Source organism: Carlito syrichta, unplaced genomic scaffold (assembly GCF_000164805.1).
Source record: "Carlito syrichta isolate Samal-C Ts95f unplaced genomic scaffold, Tarsius_syrichta-2.0.1 Scaffold288457, whole genome shotgun sequence".
Classification (NCBI taxonomy): domain Eukaryota; kingdom Metazoa; phylum Chordata; class Mammalia; order Primates; family Tarsiidae; genus Carlito; species Carlito syrichta.
In genome coordinates this window covers 113,801-135,021 of record NW_007232553.1, presented here as the reverse complement: position 1 = coordinate 135,021, position 21,221 = coordinate 113,801, and the positions used below count along the sequence as shown (strand labels likewise).

The 21,221-nt window shown below is 46.7% G+C and overlaps 1 protein-coding gene across 1 annotated transcript in view; it reads left to right on the top strand.

The window, feature by feature from the left end:
- The window catches only part of RPH3AL (rabphilin 3A like (without C2 domains)), a 111,788-nt gene that overhangs the window by 48,002 nt on the left and 42,565 nt on the right, over positions 1 to 21,221 (top strand). Inside the window, exon 5 of the mRNA XM_021710341.1 lies at positions 1,779 to 1,865. Coding sequence (XP_021566016.1) covers positions 1,779 to 1,865 — 87 coding nt within the window. The remainder of the gene's footprint in view (positions 1 to 1,778; positions 1,866 to 21,221) is intronic.

The following is a 21,221-nucleotide window of genomic DNA, read 5'->3' as shown; positions in this document are numbered from 1 at the left end:
CCCTCTGCAGATGTGCTGGACCACCAAAGACCCCAAGCCCAGGACCTTCACGAGAGCTGGGCAGGGGTCCCAATCACGGCTGGGACCCAGGACAGACTTTCCTGCCAGCCCAGAGGGACAAGAGCACCGAGCCCATTATGTTTTATTTGGAGAAATAAAAGAGAAGTGACATTTCCCATACCTGAGCATTGGATGGTAGCAAATCCACCTCCCCTCATGAATGTGTCATAGCTTCCCTTCCCCGTGAGCTAGCTCCCCCCACTCCTGCAGTGCTGAGCTCAGCCACCCAATCAGGCCAGTGACGACATGCTTTGGGAAGCCAAGTTGGTGACATTTCCCTCTCCGTTGAGAGGTGTGCTCCTTGCTCAGTCAGCAGCCTGCAGAAAAGGCCAAGCCACAGATCCAGCCTTCCCTCGGCAGGGGGCTGGAGAGAGCCCCCACCCACGCAGGGACCTGGTGGCTTCCATGTGGCAGAAAGATTGATTAGCTGGTGTGACAGTCCTCTGAGGAGTCGCTAGCTATCACTGAATCAGACTCTGCCTGGTTAGCCCAGAACCAGCCTCAGCCCCAACAAACCCACCTCTGCCTCCCAGTGTGTGCCTTTACCCCCTCCGCCTGTTGCTGGGCATTCAGGGAAAGCAAAATAAGGACAGGCTTACATCCCATAATGACATTTGGTCGACAACAGACTGCATGTCACATGGAGATCCCCTAGGATTGTCACACCATATTTTTACTCTACCTTTTCTATGTTTAGATATACAAATACTCACCACTGTGTAACAGTCGCCTACAGCACTCAATAACAGTCACATGTCATACGGGTTTGTAGCCTAGGAGCAATGGGCTGTACCATCTAGCTTAGGTAGGTAGTAGGCTCTACCATCTAGATTTATGTATGTGCACTCTGTGATATTTGCACAATGATGGAATTGTCTAACCATGCATTTTTCAGGACATATCCTCGCCGTTAAGCAACACATAACTGTCTTTAGAAGTTGTGAGTTAAACAACTCTGTAGAAGGAAAAACACTATAGAATCCAGGTTCTGGCTATGTCTGCGTTCAGAGAAAATGATAAAAGGGACTCTAAAGTCAGACTTGAATCTAGCACGCACTTGCTATATGAACTTGGGCAAATTCTCAAACTCCCCAAGCCCCAGATTCCTCACCTGTAAAATGAGCCTAAAGCTGCCATAATGGGGCCACTAGGATGGTTCAGCGGGGCTTGGCATGGAGTAGCTGCTCAAGCAGTCACGAGTATTTCTCACCATAGTGACTTCTCACCAGTCAGGCCCACAGGTGCGTTTGCATGTAATTGTATACAAAAACATGGTTTCTTGGTTTACAGTAGCATCATTTCTCGCCACTATACCCAGGTAGTACCACAGTGTGCTATGTCAAGGCCATGTGACATTCCGTCGTGTTTGCCTGGATCTCCTCCTGGTATTGGGCATTTGGTTTGTTGCCAATTCTTTGCTTTTGAGAATGAGGTGGCCGTGAATATCAGCAAGTTTATTTTTTGCTGAGATGCTAGCAGAACATAATTGTGGATGAAATCTGTATCATGGAGATACGTGAATGGGGGACATCCATCATGCCCCCAAACCAGCTAAGGCTTCATTGATTATCTGGGTCTTTTAGGTGACTTTCCATCCTGAGGCAAGAGCCATCCCCTTGGAAGATACCAGAGTCCCTTGGTTAAGCTGTCTTGGCCCCTCGGTGAGGAGAAAGCGGCTGAAGTATTTATGATTCTGTATCCTGTCCTCTCTCTTCTAGAAAGTCTGCACCAAATGTGGGATCGAGGCCTCCCCTGGCCAGAAGCGGCCCCTGTGGCTGTGTAAGATCTGCAGCGAGCAAAGAGAGGTAGGGTGTCCAGAGCAATGGGTGGGGTCCAGGAACACCACACTGGTGAATGATAGCTATTGCTGGGAGGGGCTTCTCTGGAAGTCAAGGAGGGACTGCCCAAGGGGTGACCAAGGGAAAAGGGTGTGGAGGGACAACCCGCTGACTTGTTCATAAACCCTGTGCAGAGGTGGCAGTGGGCCCAGGTTCTGTACCTGACGCGTCTGGTTTCAGTGGGAAGCTCCTCCTGCTATGTGTGTGCATGTGGTGTTTGGTGGAGACTATAGTTATAGTAATAGTCGTCACAACCCCAGGAAGCTAGGCTCCTTACATGTTTTAACTCATTTCCTCCTTCCACCACCCCATGAGGGTGCTATTCTCGTCCCTTTTTCCTGGTGGGAAAGTGGAGGCACAAGAGGTTAAGTAACTTTTGAGCACTGAGCTGGTTAGCGGGGGGATCTGGAAATCAAACACAGCTGTGGTCTGCTGTGACAATGCCACCCCCAAAGGCTCTTCTGGTGCTAAGGTTCTGTCATTCTAGTTCCAATGCCACTTGAGGGGGGGAAGTTGAGGCTCAGCAGGGACTGTGAGGCAGTAGCAGACCAGGAGTGAGGGGAAGACTAGAGCTGCATCTTCTAACCCCAAGCTCGGGGCTTTGCTCCCTGTCCCGGGGTTGGGATGGAGCTGAAACACAGGACGTGGCCGGCAGTTTCTGGGGAGGGCTAGGGGGAGGCAGGGTAAGGACAGAATAAGCCAGCAGAAGGAACAAGCCTCTGGTTTTCCAGATAGGGATTTATCATTATTTTTATCTTATTTGGTATTTGACATGTGCTTTTAATTCAAGGAGACCTAAAAGACCTCCAATTCTGGAAAATTCTCAGCCGTGGTATTTTTTAATATTGCTACTCTGCCACTCCATCTCCTCTTTGAAAATCCTATTGGATACATTTTCCATCCTCTCAACTAATATCAGTAGCTCCCAGCTGCTCTTTCTTGTTTGTTTCTTTATCATTCGGTGATACTTTCTGGGTGAGTTCTTCAGTACTGCCTCCCAATTCACTCAATCTTTCTTTGAGACTATCCCCTACTTGGTGGTTTTGTTGGCTGTCTTTCTTAGGGTTAGTTTTCCTCACATGTTTTGGAATTTCAGTTTGTGTGCTCATCTTGCATGGGTGTCTGTTTTTCTCTCTTTCTCACCCAGCTCTCCTTGCTGAATGGTTTTATGGCTGCCTCTACCTGGGTACCCAGTGCTGAGCCAGGTGTCCTGGATTTGTGGTGAGCCTCTAACCATGGTGATAATGGGATTATTTCCAGAGCTACTCATACCAGTGTGACAGCCTGGCCCAGGTCCAGGCCCTGTTCCAGGCTGTGTGTACTACTTTCTTTCCTCTGAACTCTTTTTTTTATATATGCTCTAGTCTTGGGACAAGACTCTACTTTTTTAAGCTTTCTCTCCCAGGTGGGAAATCCCTTCACCAGCCCCATTTTAGTGACTCTGCTCTGGTCCCCCATCTCCCAAGGGACACTTTTAGTCCTTGTACCCTGGACAATGAATCTCCCTAAAACAAAGAATATGAGGCTGTGCATTATGTTATCACTCTGTCCTTGAATTTCTACCTGCTTCTGGACTCAGAGCTCAGCAGGCTGTCCCTTTAGCCCCTCAAAATAGTAAATATTTTGAGTTTCTGATCCATTGAGATATATATCTTGTTTTTGAGCACAGATAAGTTTACTTACTGTTGTTGTTGCTTTTAAATTATTTTCATCAGCTGGGCTCGGTGGCTCAGCGTGTAATCCCAGCACTTTGGGAGGCCGAGGCAAGTGGATAGCCTGAGCCCACTGGTTCGGGACCAGCCCGGGCAACTTGGTGAGACCTCGTCTCTACAATAAATCAAAAATTAGCCAGGCATGGTAGCACGCACCTATAGTTCTGGCTACTTGGAAGCCTGGGGTAGAAGGATCACTGGAGTCCACAGGGTGACGCTGGGGTGGCCGTGAGTATGCCACGGCACTTCAGCCTGGGCGACGAAGTAAGACTCCAAGTCAAAGATGGAAAAAAAAAATATGTACATATATATATATATATATATATAGATAGATTTTTTTTTTTTTTCCTTCTCTCTCATCTATTATTGGAACAAAGACGGCAGCAGGCAGGGCCTCAAAGTGTGAACTAGCATTCTGCCCAACCTGGAAGTCTCCAATTCCTCATCCTGGAAATGGAGATGATAATACCTACTAAACAGAGTTGCTGTGAGAATTCAGCAAGATCATTATAGTATACAAAATGTCCAACATTGAGTAGGTACTCCATAAATATTAGAGACTTCCCTTCCTCCTCAACCAGAAATTACCCCCTTGAGGAAGGACTTGAGGTCCTTCCATTCTTCAGGGGACCCCTTTCAAGAGGCAGATACCCATAGAGAGGAAATTCATTAATGGAATGATGGCTGAGCTCTGGGAGGGCAGATACGAAAGCACTGTCAAGGAAAAGAAGGCGAATGGAAGGAAGGACAGGTTTCGCAAACTAATCATTTAGTGGAGGGCTGCTCCCGCCAGTCTCACAACAAGCCACCCTCAAACTCCTTAACAGTCCTGAGTGACCACACGCAGGAATGACCTCCCACCAGCCTGTACTAATCTCCAGAGCTCTCCAGTGCCCAGAAAAGTCCAAAATAACTTAGGATGAATTTTCTTATCTTCCCTAAAGCAAAGAATATGAGGCTGTGCATTATGTTATCACTCTGTCCTTGAATTTCTAGAAGCCGATAAAACTTAGCAAGATCAAGAATATCCCCTCTGCAGCACCAGGCATAGGGTGGACATTTAGTGGGCATGGACGGAGCCTCACGTGCAGGTGGTAGATGAGTCTGGGGGCTGTGGATACCAGACCCATGGGCTGGACTTTCCTGCCTGCTTTGTGGGTGGGAGAGGGCCAGGGCTATTGGTTTCCTAATGCCTTTTTTTTCCCTTGGAAAACTATCTGTCATAATAAAGAGTTAGAAAAATAGAAAGAGCATTTAAAATGTCCGATTTTAAGCTGGTTCTGAATCTGTGATTAAAATGTGGAGTTCTGTCCTGCAGCAAAAGCCTCAGCCTAATGGAAGAGCTTGGACTTTCTGATGGAAACTCTTGTCCCTCTCTGCCCAAGCCCTCTTATCTTCCATTCCTTTTGCTGCGTCACTCCTATCATCTCTGGCTGTAATTGTAAGTAATTTTTCTGGAGTGGGTCAAATGCTGGTTAACTGTTCCCGGGGCTGGCAGGCTGGCGTTGCTTTCCTTTTGATGCCCTTTCATGGGACAGCAACGTGAGGCTAGGCCCCACGCTCTTGAAGAGCTTACCATCTAATGTGTTTATTTATTTCTTCATATTTATTGAGCATCTTCTACATACCAGGCAAAATAGCTCTCCTTGTGGGAGAGGGAGATCACAGACCCAGTAAATTCTGTCACAGGTAGAGATCAGGGCAAAGAGGAAAAAGGGTGCTGGGAACAGTGTGATAGTTGCTATTTTAATGAGGGTCAGGGAAGGGCTCACTGGCAAAATGGCATTTGCACAGAGATCTGAAGCATGCTGTGTGGCTGGGTGGAGGGAAAGCGTCCCAAGTAGGAGTGCAGCAAGTGCAAAGGGCCTGAAGCAGGTATGTGCTTGGTGGGTTTGAAGTATAGCAAAGAGACCAGTGTGACTGGACCAAAGTTGGCGTTGGGGAAAAGAGGTTAGATATGTGGTATTGAGGGGTCAGGTTGTGCTGGTCTTTGGAGACTTTTGCAAGGACTTTGGCTTTTAGACTCAGTGAAATAGGGGGCCCTTGGAGGGTCTTGGGTAGAACAGAGACAGGATCTGAACTCCCTTCTTTTTTTTTTTTTTTTTTGAGTTGGAGTCTCAGTTTGTTGCCCAGGCTGGAGTGCAGTGGCATGCTCACGGCCACCACAGCCTCAACCTGCTGGGCTCAGGCAATCCTTCCACGTCAGCCTTCCAAGTAACCGAAACTACAGGCATGCACTACCACTCCCAGCTAATTTTTTGATCTGTTGTAGAAATAAGGTCTCACCCAGTTGCCCAGGCTGGTCTCAAACCCCTGAGCTCAGGAAATCCTCTTGCTTTGGCCTCCCAAAGTGCTGGGATTATAGGTTTGTGCCACCGCGCCTGGCATACTCCCTGCCTTTAAAGGATACTCTGGCTGTGGTGTTGAGAATAAATTGTAAACTGTAATGTCAGAGCCAGTAGCACAGTATTTTATTTTTCTTATATAATATTGCCCAGATACCTAAGTTCTTGTCTGTTGTTACCTTTGGAAGTTTTTATTTTTAAAAATATTATATACATTTTACTCTTTTCTGATTATAAAATTAATATGGCTCCCTTTGGAGCATTTGCAATGTGTAGAAAAGCATGAAGAAATATACACACCCCCACACATTCAGAATCTTACTATCCAGAGACAACCACTGGGAACATTTTGGCATGTTTACTGCCAACCTTTTTCCTGTGTCTTTTTCCTTTATATTATTGAACCTATGTTTTAAAATTAACATTATATCATAAGTATATCCCGGAGTAATCAAGAATTCTTTGAAAACATTCTGAATGGTATTTTGTCATATGAATAATCTTTTAATTAAGGACATTTAAGTTGTTTCCATTTTTCTCTTAATAATAACTGTGTGCACAGCTTTTTGTCTACATTTTAGATTATATCCTTAGAATGGATTTCTAGAAGGAGAAAATAAACAACAGTGTTTATATTCTTATAGACCCTTTAGTTATTATTATTACTATTATTGATTTTTTTTTTAAGAGACAAGGTCTTGTGCTGTCACACAGGCTAGAGAATGCAGTGGCACAATCATAGCTCACTGTAACCTCGAACTCCTGAGCTCAATCAGCTTCCCAGATTTTAAACAGTTTCCCACCTCAGCTTCCCAAAGTGCTAGAATTACAGGCATGAGCCACCACATCTGGCTAATTTTTTTAAAATTATTTTTTAGTAGAGACCCAGGCTGGTCTCAAACTCCTGGGCTCAGGTGATCCTCCCACCTTGGCCTCCCAAAGTTCTGGGATTGCAGATGTGAGCCACCACGCCTGGCCTAGTTATTATTTTTATTTATCTCATAATTAGCTAGTGTATAATTGTATGCAATTTTTAAAAATAAAGACACATCGATGGTATATTTTCAGAGTCTTTTGCCATCTGAAAATTGTTGCCTTTATACAAAAAAGGCAACTTGATGATAATACAATTGATCATCATTTTTCCCGCTGAAAATTCTGTGCATTTTACCCCTTTTGTCCACCAACCAGGTGAAGAAAAGAGCCACCATAAGGGAGAGTTGGCAAATGGCACAGCTAGGAGAACTGGTGCCCAAGGAATGAGAAAGAATGGTAAAACTATGAAAGGTGACAAATGAGTTCTTATACAATTAATTTATTGAAAGACGTAAGAAAAGGACTAGAAACCAAATTGAACAAACAGGACCTTTGAAAAAAGTACAAGCAAATTTGAAAAAGAACCATAATAGCCGTTTCCACTTCTAAAAATGAAAGCTATTACTAATGAATTTTAAAACTCAAGTGAAGTATGCTTAAGTCATTTCTCAAAGCCGCAGACCTCATCATTCCATTAACGGCCACAGATGTTTCCTTCTCACTTGCTTTACTGATTGTTTTTTACTGTTGATTCCTGGTCGGTGCTCCCAACTACCTTGTCCCTGATTCTCACTATATCAACTGTCATGAGTATGATCTTCTCGTGACCCCACCCAATTTTGGGCTTTCCTGACCAGGCGCTTGCCTTTTTAAAGCAGCTGCTTAGGTAAGCGCTCTGTCTCCCAGTTCCCAACGTCCCACCTGTTCTATTCCTTCTGTGAACTGGCACGTTCTTTCATCACCTGACTAGTGAGTTAATAAAGGATTAACTTTATTCAAGATTTAAGGAAACGAAAGGGGGAACAGCCCTCCATGGGTGGTTAAATAGCACATCAGGCTCACTGAAGAGCCCCAAGAAGGAACCCGTGGCCTGGAAGGCAGTTTCAAGGTTACAGCGCGGAATGATGAGTAGATGCAGCCCATGAAGTCAACATCAAGAGGAGCAGAAGGCAGGTAAGGAGACTGGATGTGCAGCGTCAAACAATTTTGAAGGTGAAGACACAGACGGTGGGGGAGAAGCCTGATGCCTGACTTATGCTTATATTGTCCTTTAAGTAAATTGTGAGGGTTTTTCCATATTTAGAAATTTAAAATGTGTCTGGACATGCCTAGGTCATTGATTTTTGTCAAGAATGAACATATTTGGATCTTCACTTCAGAAAAACTTTGCAATTATGTGTTTGCTTATTGCTTTGACCCCAGCTATTCTGGTTTCTTCTTGGAAGCACTTAGGAATTTGAAGTTTGTGTTTCCCTTCTCTGCCTTCTGTATTCATCATCATCTTCCTCCAAGTTATTTTCAGCTCCTTTATTTTACCCTCCATTCTGGAAAATCTTAAAGCTTTTCTTTCACATCTCTGATTCCGCTTTGGGGGATGTCTGATTTAGTTGGTTTCCTGGGTTTTGCTTTGGTGTATGTGCATGTGTAGATAGGACAGATAGATATGGGTCTTCAGAAACATTGGTGTGCAGGTTAAAGTGTCATAATAAAACAGGTACCCACAAATCACCATCGAAGCCAGTAAATAGATCATCACCACAAGGCAAAAGCCCCCATACTTAGTTTTGCCTGCATTTGAAAGTGACATAAATAAGATGGAACTGTGTACATAGTTCTGTATATTTCTTCTCTTATTCAACATTATGATCTTGAAATTCACCCATGTTGGTGCATGTAGCTGTATTCATTCCTGTTATTGCTGTCTATATTCCATTGTAACGAATATGTGCTTACCTACTTGTCCATCCTACTGTTGACGATCATTTCGGTTATTCTCAGTTCTTTTGTTACTAATGATTCTGCTGTGAACATTCATGTCCTTTGGAGGACATGTACAAGAGTTTCTCCAGATTTTACTTCTTTTTTTTTTTTTTTGAGTTGGAGTCTCACTCTGTCACCCAAGCTGGAGAGCAGTGGCACACTCCCAGCCACTGCAGCCTCAAACTGCTGGGCTCAGGTAATTCTTCCACTTCAGCCTTCCAAGTAGCTGGAACTACAGGCACGTGCCACGATGCCCAGCTAGTCTTTTGATTTATTGTAGAGATGAGGTCACACCATGTTGCTAGGGCTGGTCTCGAACCCATAGGTTCAGACAATCCTCTCATCTCAGCCTCCCAAAGTGCTGGGATTATAGGTGTAAGCCACTACACCCGGCCTCAGATTTTACTTCTAAGAGGGGTTCTGTTGAGTCAGGGGTGTATCCATGTTCAACTGTACCTGGTAATTCCCAATCATTTTCCAGAGTACTCGTACCAATTGCTGCTCCTCTGAACAGTGACTAAGAGATCCCTTTCCAGTCACTTCTGATTTCTGCATGTGTACTTCTGCTGCCTCCAAAGAAAGTTGCTTTTTTTTTTTTAGTTGGAGTCTCACCCTGTCACCCAGGCTGGAGTGCAGTGGCACACTCCCAGCCACCACAGCCTCGACCTGCTGGGCTCAGGCATCCTTCCGCCTCAGTCTTCCGAGTAGCCAGAACAATAGATGTACACCATCATGCCCAGCTACTTTTTGTGATTTATTGTAGAGACAAGGTCTCACCAAGTTGCCCCGGGCTGGTCACAAACCCCTGGGCTCAGGCAATCCTCTCGCCTCGGCCTCCCAAAGTGCTGGGATTATGGGCTGAGCCACCGCACCCGGCCCAGAGAAAGTTTTGGTTCTGCTCTTCCATCTCTTGCTTCCTTGCGGTTCTCCATCTTTTCTCTCATTTTGCCTGCTTTCTACTTTTGGCTTTCTGTTTTACAGAATGCCAGTCTTCATATTTCCAAGACACCAAGTAATTGTCTAATTTTTTCGTGAACCCCAGCATGCCACATTCACCTGTAGTGAACATTTGGGAGGTTTTCCCTTTTATCAGGGTCTTCAGAGTGACATATGCCCTCTCCACTTCCATGGTAGACTTTCCTGGTCCCCATTTTTCCCATGTCTGTTCACCTTCAGATGCAGTGAGTTCTGCAGACCCAGAGGCAACCTCTCATGACCCTTTCCTTTGTCTGGGATTTTTTTTTTTTTTAGTTGGAGTCTCACTCCATTGCCCAGGCTGGAGTACAGTGGCACGCTCACAGCCACCCCAGCGTCAACCTGCTGGGCTCTGTCGATTCTTCTGCCTCAGCCTTCCAAGTAGCCAGAACTACAGGTGCGTGCTACCACGCCCAGCTAATTTTTTATTTTTATTGTAGAGACAAGGTCTCGCTAAGCTACCCGGGCTGGTCTCGAACCTGCGGGGTCAGGCAATCCACTCACCTTGGCCTCCTAAAGTGCTGGGATTACAGGCTGAGCCACCGAGCCCAGCTTTGTCTGGGATTTTACCTGTGACTTCTGCTCCACGGAGGAGGCACCTTCGACTCTCCTGCGATTTGGTCCTTGAGTGCTGCTGGAACATGAAGGACTGCAGCCCCTGTTGTGTGCTGTGTCCTTGGCTCTTCCTGCCCCTCCCTGCTCTTCCCGCCTCTCTGCTTTCTCATACTGAGCCTCACTTAAGGAAATATGCCTTCTTCCATGCAGCTCACGTTGCCAGCCTGGCGATATTCTGAAAGTCTTATCTCCCAGGGATGGCAACAGGATTAGGGGACGGAGGATGGCCCCTGTGTGGTACCAGAACCAGGAAGGCTACCCAGGTGGCTTTAGACCCTGCCCCCGACCCTTCGTGGGCTGGCAGGGCTGAGTGGCCATGACATGCCTTTCATCCTGTCCACTCATCTGTTGTGGAGGAACCCTGGCTGTAGGCTGACTTGTCAGATCCCCCCCCTCCCCCTGCTGTGCTGGGGTTTTGTCTTCTTTCGTGTGCTTTCATGGGTGTGGTGGTGGTGGGGATTGGGAGAGACCGCCCTAGGGGCTTCTAAACAGAAGATGTTGCAAACGGGAAATTCATTTCATTTATTGTTTAGCCTTTAATCCCTATTCATTAAAAACAAAACAAAAAACAAAAACAGAGTGATTCACTCAAAGTTATACTGTAATCAGTGGAAAAGTTAATTAGACGCTAGATTCCGCAGAATTCTAGAAGCCATTCCTCCAGCCTCTCAAAGCATCCTTGGCATACGAAGACTTCTTTGAGGATGCAAGTCTTATCTGAGGAGGATGAACTTGAAAGGGGTGAAGACCAATTTGTAAGTAATTGGAAGCTGATGAATACAATTAGAGTGTTCTTCTCTGTTCAGAGTTTGCTTAGCATCCCATGTCCCACTGCATCCTAACTGTAACTTTGTGTCTCCTGCAGTGTTTTGCACATAAAGGTGTTCAGGAAATGTTTGTTGATTGAAAGAGAAATTTGCCAAAAAATTTCCTGTTCGGATCACTTTAGAATCTTTTCCCTGCAGGGTATTTGATTTCCCTGAAGTCTTATCACAGGTGACCGACCACACAGCACCCGCTGATGGCTGGGTCTGTGTCTCCTCCTGACCCCTTTCTCTTGTTTGCTGGTTGACTGAAAGAGAAATTTGTGAAATAGAAAAGTGGCTTCATGCTTTTAGGTGTATGAATCTTTAAATCATCTCCAACCTTCCCAGCCTGGAGATGATTAGCCCAGTTGGGGTCTTCCACATGGGAGAGTCTTCCTCCATCCAGTCAGGCCTGCCAAAGGTCAGGAGAATCAGGGCCTCCCAATACTCTGACCAGCCCAGCTGCTGGTGGGAATTAGCCGTGCTGGCCAAGCCTGAGCCCAGCATCCTTGTGGCACCTGCTCCCCGGGCAGGCGGCCTGTGATCACCGCAAGCTGCCATCTGTTTCTTCACACTGGTTCTCGCCTGGTCCTGCCGATACTTGCAGTTTGGATTTTTGCTGCAAACAGCTTTGCCAGAGGGCCCCCTCCGGAGGCATGTGAGCACGGTTGGGGGTGGGTGGCTGGCACTGGGGCGGGCGGCTGCCTGAGCACCCTGCCATCTGTGCCTGGCTCACTCTGGGCTGCTGTCGCGACGTCCCTGGGGGACCCGGATGGTCACACTTCCTCAGTGTGTTGGTCGCCTCCTACGCCACCATGGCTGTGCCAAGCAGACCCACTATCAGTGCAGCCTTCTGGCCTCCCACACATGAGCAAGTGGCAGGAGGAGGAGGGGTCTGGTGCCCACCAGCCCCCAGAGGAGTCTACCTAGTGGGGACTGCCCCACTATACCCCGCAGATGGACTGAAGGCCTCCCACCCCCTTCGCTGTTTGGGTGTCTACCTGAGTCTGTGTCATGCCTGTACCCTAGAGAGTTTTGCTGTCTGAGATGCTGGCAAATCCAAGAGGGAACTGACTCTATCCCCTCAATGCTCCAGGTCCCATGGCATGACCCCCATGCACGGCAGAGGAGTCCTCCATTTGCAGCAGACATGAACTGCACATCCACTAAGGGCCAGGCAGTGAGCATCACTTCATCCTGCAAGAGCCCAGCTAGGTTCTCAAGAAGATCTGTTGTCCTCTTGTGACAGACAGGAAAACTGAGGCTTGGAGAAAGGTCACTTGCCCAAAGATACCAGGTATTAATTGGTAGAGCCAGCGGTTGATTTCAGATGTGTCTTCCTCCAAAATGCCATCTAACAACTCCATTCATTTGTTCATTCGCCTAATGTTCATGGAGTATTTACTATGTGCCAGGCACTGTTCTAGGTTCTTAGGAAAGAGCAATGAATGAAACAGCCAGATATCTCTGCCTTGAGCTTATGTTCTAGCAAGGCCGGGGGGAGGGGGTGGGGGACAGACCATCAAATATATGCAGACAAATAAGCAAACCATATCATATGTTAGATGCTGAATCGGAAAAAGAAAAAGTGGAACCAGGCAAAGGAATCAGGAGTATTGGGTATGCAGGGTGGCCAGGAGGTTGCAGCATGATGGTAGACCGATCACACCACTGCCTGCCCATTAGGATGGCTATTATTTAATAAGCAGGAAATACCAACTGTTGGCGAGGATGTAGCAAAACCAAAACCCTTGTGCACTACTGGTAGGAATATACAATGGTGCAGCTACTGTGGAAAACAGCATGGTCGGTTCCTCAAAAAATTAAACATAGAATTACCATTTGATCCAGCCATCCCACTTCTGGGTATATGCCCAAAAGCATTGAAAGCAGGGACTCATGGATATTTGTACTCCCATACTCATAGCCACTAAGCCACAATATTATTCACAATAGCCAAAACGTGGAAGCAGCCCAAGTATCTATCATCAGATGAATGGGTAAACAAAATGTGGTATATACATAATATTATTCATATTATCTAGCCTCAACATGGAAGGAAATTCTGACACACGCTACAGCACGGATGAACCTGGGGGACATTATGCTCAGTAAAAACAAGCCTGACATAAAAGGACAAATACTGTAGGATTCCTCTTATAGGAGGTACCTAGAATAGTCAAATTCATAGTGACAGAAAGCAGAACGGTGGTTGCCAGGGGCTGGGGAGGAGATGGGTAGAATTTCAGCTTGGGATAATGAAAAAAGTTCAGGAGATGGATGGTGGCGGTGGTCGCACAACAATGTGAATGTACTTAATGCCACTGAACTGTATGAGGGGGACCCAAAAGACCCCAGAATTTATTTATTAAAAATTGTGTATTTATTTTTACATGTTTAAACTTCAGTCACCTTCCAAGTGCTCTCCATTTGATACAATGCACCCATCGAGGTGCTTTTTCCACTGCTCAAAATAGTTTTTGAACTCATCAGTTTTTTGGGGGGTTTTTTGTTTTTTTTTTTGAGTTGGAGTCTCACTTTGTCACCCAGACTGGAGTGCAGTGGCCGCTCCCGGCCACCGCAGCCTCGACCTGCTGGGCTCCGGCGATCCTTCCGCCTCAGCCTTCCGAGTAGCCGGAATTACAGACATGCGCTACCACGCCCGGCTGATTTTTTGATTTATTGTAGAGATGAGGTCTCGCTGCCCAGGCGGGTCTCGAACCCGCGGGCTCAGGCAATCCACTCACCTCAGCCTCCCAAAGGCGTGGGATTACAGGCTAAGCCACCGAGCCCGGCTTGAACTCATCAGTTTTGATGCCTTTTAGTGTTGCTACTGTCTTTTGTTTCACTTCTTCCACATTGGCAAAACGTTTCCCTTTGAGGACTTATTTCATCCAGGGAAACAAACAAAAAAATAAGTCACTCGGGGCAAGAACGAGTGAATAGGGAGAAAGGGGTATGGGGGCCATGCCGTTTGGGGGTCAAAAACTGCTGAACAGTCAGCACAGTGTGAGCAGGTGCACTTGTAAATCATCCATCATGTAATGGGCAAATGCATTGAAATAATTTCCAAAAAAAATTTCACTGAAGCCAAATGCAGCCTCTCACAACAATGCTAGCTAATGGGTTCCTGGAACACTTACTTCGTGGGGGAAGCCTACACTACAGGGGACCCACCCTCCAAAAGATAGTTCTGATTTTGGGGGGGATCCTCCCTCATATACTTAAAAATGGTTAGCATGGTAAATTTAATGTTCATCTTACCACTTTTTTTTTTTTAAAGTAGACTGGCCAGGATGGACTTCTTGAAGAAGTTTTTATTTCAGCAAAGACTTGAAGGAGGTATAGTGGAAGGCCAGCAGCAGTATAGGGGAAAGTGGTCCAGGGAAGGGAAGACTCCTTAACACCCAGAGTGTTCCTAGAGCAGCCAGGAGGCCAACAGGGCACCCCACCCTCCAAGTACTGGGTCCTGGTGCCCCTGAGGTGGGTGCTGGGATGACCGTGGAAAGTAGGAGGAGGGTTGACGTGATTCTGAGAAGCACCCTGGCCCGCAGGAACGTGGCCCACAGCTCCTCGCATGCAGCCCTGTGGTGGCCCAGGGCAGCCCTCGCTTCTCAGCCACACCAGGTGAGCATGGTGGTGGGCAGAGTTGGGAGCTCTGTGTTCTAGGTGACCAACCTTGGCAATGGCAAGGTGCAGGACATTCCTCTGCCCCAAGGGTCAGCCAACATGACACCGACCAGGCACAGCAACCCACCCCACCCCCTCCCTCCCTCTCTGTCAGGCCCACCACATCCTGGTTTTCCTTGCACGATGCCTTCCTGTGCCTGCCCCTGGGAAGGGGGACCAAAAACTGAGGAGAAAGCATCTGAATTGGGTCTTTTTCTTGAGTTAATTTGAATAAAAATTTAGATGATCTGGTTTTTCTGCCCGTTTTTCAGATGCCAAGTGACATTGGCTGGCACAGGGGTGCCCCTCCCCCTAGCCAGCTGTCTCACAGATGGAGACTAGGGAATTAGAGGGTGGCTTCATTCCTCAGGAAGCATTTAATAAGCTCCTAGGTGGTGCCCAGCCATGGAAAAACACACCCATCCCCTCTTCTAAAGAAATAACTCAATATGCATGTTCTACTGAGGTGCCAGAAAATTCTTCTGATGAAAAAGGGAAGTAGAAGATAACTGGTCTTTGTTGAGATCCTCCTCTGGGCCAGGCACAAGGCTTGGGGAGGTGGGCATTCATAGCCCGCTTTTTTAGCTAAATGGAGGCTTTAGGCTCTTATGTGACAAGTCCAAAGACATGCAGAGCTGGGATTTGACCCTGTGCTATCTGACGGGCCCATCTCACCAGACCAGCTTCTTCCCACTGCCGTCAGACTCATCCTGCTCTAGGACGGGCCTCTAGGTGGAAGGAGGACAGGAAGGAGGACAGGAAGGATGAACAGTGGTAGCCCTTCAGTCCTGTCTTCCCCTTAGGTGCTAATATAGTGATTCTGATTGTCTGGAGGACTCCTAGATCCCTGCCTCTCATCTCCTTGCTCTGATTTTGTGTGTTGTTACTTCCCAGACATGGCTCACGTGCCCACAAAAAAACCTAGCCTGTCCCTGACCACTTTAACCACTTGCATCCCTGAACTTGGCATTGGATGCCGAGACTTGGTTGTCTCTTTGGCCCTTGAACTTTGCCTGCTGCTCCCAACCCTGCATCGACTTGAGGGTCATTGTCATGGTCATGGTCATGTGCCAGCTCCCTCCCAGTGCTCCCTGTCTGCAAACGTAGTTAGAGTGGCCTCTTGTGCAGGAGTCCCAGCTGGTTCACCTCCGTGTTGCACCCAGCACCTCATGAGTTCTGTCTAAGCATCATCTCTGTGGATGACCCTTGACCTGGAAATTCACGCCTAGGTGTGAGCCCCCAAGAGACTCACACATGCCCCCCTGGAAACATGCCATGAATGCACAAAGCAGCATTTTTTGTAATAGCAAAAACAAACAAACAAACCTGGAAACAACCCAAATGTCCTTTCACAGTAGAATGGATAGATCCATGCTGACTGTGAAATAATAGACAGCAGTGAAAAACAACAGTGTTCAGCTCACCAAATGAGGAATCGGAAATACAATAAGCCAAAAAACTAGCAAGTCGCCAGAGAAAGCAATGATTTGAAAATACGATGTTCGGAAACAAGTCATAGTATAGCTGAACCTTGAACAACTCAGAAGTTAGTGGGGCTGACCCCCTGCGCAGTCAAAAATCTGAGTGTTGCCGGGCTCGGTGGCTCAGCCCTTAATCCCTGGGCGAGGAGTGAGACTCCAACTTGGGGGAAAAAAAAAAAAAGGAAAGAATCTGAGTGTAACTTTTGACTCCTCAAACACCTAACTACTGATAGCCTGCTGCTGACTGGAAGTCTTGCCAATATCAGTCGATTGACACTCACTTTGTATGTTATATGGATTATAGACTATTCCTCCAATAAAGTAAGCAAGAGAAAAGACATCTATGAAGAAAACCATAAGGAAGAGAAAAACGCACTCACTATTCCTTCAGGGAAAGGAGATCTTCATAAAGGTCTTCATCCTCATTGTCTTCACGTTGGCTAGGCTGAGGACGAAGAGGAGGGTGTGGTCTTGCTGTCAGAAGTGGCAGGGGCAGAAGAAATTCAATGTCTAAGCGGGCCCAGGCTGTTCAAACCCATGTTGTTCAAATAAACGCATGTTGCCAGGTTCAGTGTCTCAGCCTGTAATCCCAGCGCTTTGGGAGGCCAAGGTGAGTGGATTGCCTAAGCCCGCGGGTTTGAGACCCGCCTGGGCAACTTGGCGAGACCTCATCTCTACAATAAATCAAAAAGTAGCCGGGCGTGGTAGCACACGCCTGTAGTTCCAGCTACCTGGAAGGCTGAGGCGGAAGGATCGCCAGAGCGCAGCAGGTCGAGGCTGCGGTGGCTGGGAGTGGCCACTACACTCCAGTCTGGGTGACAGAGTAAGACTCCAACTCAAAAAAAATAAAAATAAAAATAAACCCTTGTTTATTTTAATTAGGTATGCATGTGTAGGTAGTTTTTTTAAATAGAAGGGAAAGCAAGAGACTACCTAATACAAAATTCCAGGTGGTGGTTACCTCAGAGAAGGGAGGGCAGGCTTATGGGGGCTTCTCAGACCCAATATTTTCTTTCTTTCTTTTTTTTTGAGTTGGAGTCTCACTCTGTCGCCCAGGCTGGAATGCAGTGGCACGCTCACAGCCACCGTATCCTTACCTGCTGGGCTCTGGCTATCCTTCCGTCTCAGCCTTCCAAGTAGCCGGAACTACCACGCCCACTTATTTTTTGATTTATTGTAGAGATGAGGTCTCGCCAAGTTGCCCAGGCTGGTCTCAAACCTCTGAGCTCAGGCAATCGTCTAGCCTCGGCCTCTCAAAGTGCTGGGATTACAGGCTTGGGCCACTGCACCTGGCCTATATTTTATTTCTTGATGAGTTCACAGGCATTTATTGCAATGTGATTCTTTGAAATGACTGTATATGAAATACTTTTGTCTGTATGCTAGATTTCATAGGCATAAACCCAAAAGATAAGAGGAGATCACTAAAATCAGGCAAATAATCATCATCATCCTCATCACCTTGAATCAGTGATACAGAGAAAAACCTGTAAGAGCTCTCAGAATGCAGGGGAATAATCAAAGAGCTGAACATGATAAGGAGCAGTGATGAATATGGAAGACAGAGAAGGCAGTGGAATTTCAGAATTAGAGGTTTTCCCCAAGAGGGAACCAGACCCGTAGGAAATGAAGCAATAACCAGATACATAATTGAAAAAGCCATCCCTGCATTGAAGACCCCCATGCTACCACCTGCGAGCCCCGCTGATGAGGGGTCAGCTCAGACAGGATTTCACTTGGCTTTGGAGCATGTTTCTGAGTCTGTGGTTAAACACAGGCATATTTGTTGTTCTGGGAATTGAATCAAAATCATGGAGCTCCTCTGAAAAGACCTGGCTCGGTGTGATTGGCCTGTCCAATTTTCTGCCTCTCGCCCGTTCATTGCCTGTGAACAGCCCACTCCATCTGGGAACAGAGCTTGGCTTCACTGCCAAACACCACTGAAACAGGTCTGCCCTTTCTGACACTGATGTCGGAGCAGGAAAGATGGTTAAATATTGGGACTCACAAGGATTTTGTGCTGCATGCAAATTAAAAGTCAGGGGATGAAACCTTGACAACACCAGTAATTAAGAATAGTCACTGAAAGCGTCCTGAGCATCCGTGGATCTGCTGGACTTGCAAGACCATTGTGGACAAAGAGAGAAGACGGGGGTCCCCATTTTCAGTGACTTGTGGGGAACTTTTCATGTCACAAGTAATATAAGAGATGTTACAAAGGCCAAGGGGCACGCAGGGGGCACAAACGCCAAAGGTGGGCCACAAGGCCCAGGCAGGCCACAGGTGGAGTCTGGCAGCCTGTCTCGGGGCTCTTCCCAGCCCGCGGGCGCACAGCCCCACGGCTGTCAGGAGTGCTGGGTGACACCTCCCCTGAAGCTGGCAAGCGCCTCACTGGTAATTGTGTGAAAGCCTCACAGGAGTGAGCCCCTCACCAGGGGTTAATGGAAGCCAAAGCGTTTCCTCCGGTTCTGAAATAATCTAGCCAAGGTGTTTGAATTATCTGTCAAGAAAACAGATAGCACCCTCCGAATATTTTTTCTCACTGCATTTTTTCCTTTCCACTGTGCTGGCAATTGCCTGCCTCCCAGACTGACCTGGCTGCTCAAAAGCCCACTTGAAATGACGAGGAAACTCGCTCAGGTCCTGCCTGGTGGAAGATGTGCTCTACTGGGCTAGTGGGCAGCAATCCTGCCCCTGGGAGGGGAGGTGGGAGGGAGGGAGGGAGGGGGAGGAAGAAAAGAGAGGGAGAAAGGGAGGGAAGAGAGAGGGAGAGATCTCCATGGATCTCTAGGGGGTTTTAAGTGTTATCCTTTAAAATGCAAATACTCCTGGGAGGGGCCTTCCTTAGCTTCCAGCTCACACCTCTGTTAGGTGGAGTTAATTAGCACTTTAGGAGGGATTAGACCTAGATGATTGCAGGGCAGGGAGTGGGGCAAGAGGAGGAGGCTGCCCACAGCTCTGCTCGGCTGCCCTGGGGTCTCAGACCCTCTCTTGGGCTCCGGATCACTTGACTGTGCTTTGCACCACACACAGAATGTCTGCAGTGAGCAGAGGCTCGCCCTGGGGGATGGATCCGCAAAGCCATGCCAGAACAGAAGAGCCACTGGAGGCAGAGATGAGCACACCCACACACGGGAGAGAGAGACAGCCACAGGCGCCCAGCCACAGGACCATTGGAGTCTTGTTTTCTTTGCTCAATCTCAGCACACAGAAGACACTTACATGTTATTTGAATGAATGTTTTATGCTTTAAAAGTAGATATAAAAGAGTTTTGTATCTAATTCCCTCTTCAGAAGGTGTTTGGGAGCATCATCTTCCAGAGGTAGGGGAAGCCAACAAGGAGGACAGAGGGCTACTCTAAAGTTAATTCCTGCTGAAAGAGAAAAAGGCAGCAACAAGGAAAATAATGTGAAAACGGAAAGAAGGGGGGGAGGAGGGAGGGGGAAAAAAGAAAAAATTGTCAGCAAATCAAATGTTCCAACATGACAAACCTTTGTCCTAGTTTTTAATTCTGCTGGCTGTCTTCGATAGACAGGCAGATATGTACACGCATATATACAACTTTCTGAATATATAAAGCAGTATTTGTCTAATTGCTTACGTTAAAATAGAAAAAATGTCTCTTGACTCCCTTTCCCCACGAAGAAAGAGGAACCCAATGCCTTTGTTTCCAGCCACTTAGGGGTTTTCATTGAGACAATTTGGAATTGTGGATTTTATTATTATTATTATTATTATTATTATTATTATTATTATTATTATTTGAGTTGGCGTCTCACTCTGTCGCCCAGACTGGAGTGCAGTGGCACACTCCCAGCCACCGCAGCCTCAACCTGCTGTGCTCCGCCGATCCTTCCACCTCAGCCTTCCAAGTTGCCAGAACTACAGAGGCGCGCTACCACGCCTGGCTAGTTTTTGATTTATTGTAGAGATGAGGTCTCACCAAGTTGCCCGGGCAGGTCTCCAACCCACAGGGTCAGGCAATCCTCTCACCTCAGCCTCCCAAAGTGCTGGGATTACAGACTGAGCCACTGAGCCCAGCCTAGATTATTATTATTATTAACAGATTGTTTTACATCTACTTTTAAAGCATTATTTCTTTTACGTTTTTGTATTTTGTAGTTATGCTTACATTTGTTATTTAGACTGGATTTTGTCTTTATTTCATTGACCACTGTGAATTTTGGATTATCATGAGTCCTCCATTCTTAAGCTATTTATTTACTTATTTGGTTTCTACCTATCTATTTTTATTTTTTCCCCATATCTTGGCTATTGTGAGTAATAATGCAATGAACATAACCTTTATTATTATTTTTTATTGATATGTGATATTTTACTTGTATATATTTATGGGGTACATGAGTTGTTACACACACAGAACGGGTAAGATCAAGTCAAGGTGTTTGAGCTTTTTATGTTAATTAATTCTTTGGTCACCTGACTTATATTCCCATTGGCAGTTTTCTTGGGAAGACTGGATGCGCCTCTGGGTTCTGTTTTTGGTCATATGATTCACAGTACAGATTCCATCCTAGGTACTTAGAAGGGCAGGTGTGGTCCTCTTCCTTCACTGGTCCTGTGTGGTCACCAGTGTGTTCTGCTTCACGCATACCTCACCCCTGGCTCCTTGCAGTGGCCACACACATTATGTGAATTCTGAGTCTCCATCCAATGTGAAGCGGTCTGAAGGCTCATTGGACTGTGGGTAATCCAGCTGTTTGCCAGAACTTTGGGGTAAATTGGCTCCAGTCTGTTTCCAGTGACAGGTAGCATTTCCGGCAGAAAACAATACCAGATCCAAACACATAGTTACATTAGCACATCTCGCATGGACGTGCCTTGTACTAATATCAATGTGGGCCCAAGCCTGTAGAGTTCAGCTTGTCACACATGGCCCTATTCATGGCAAGTCACACTTAG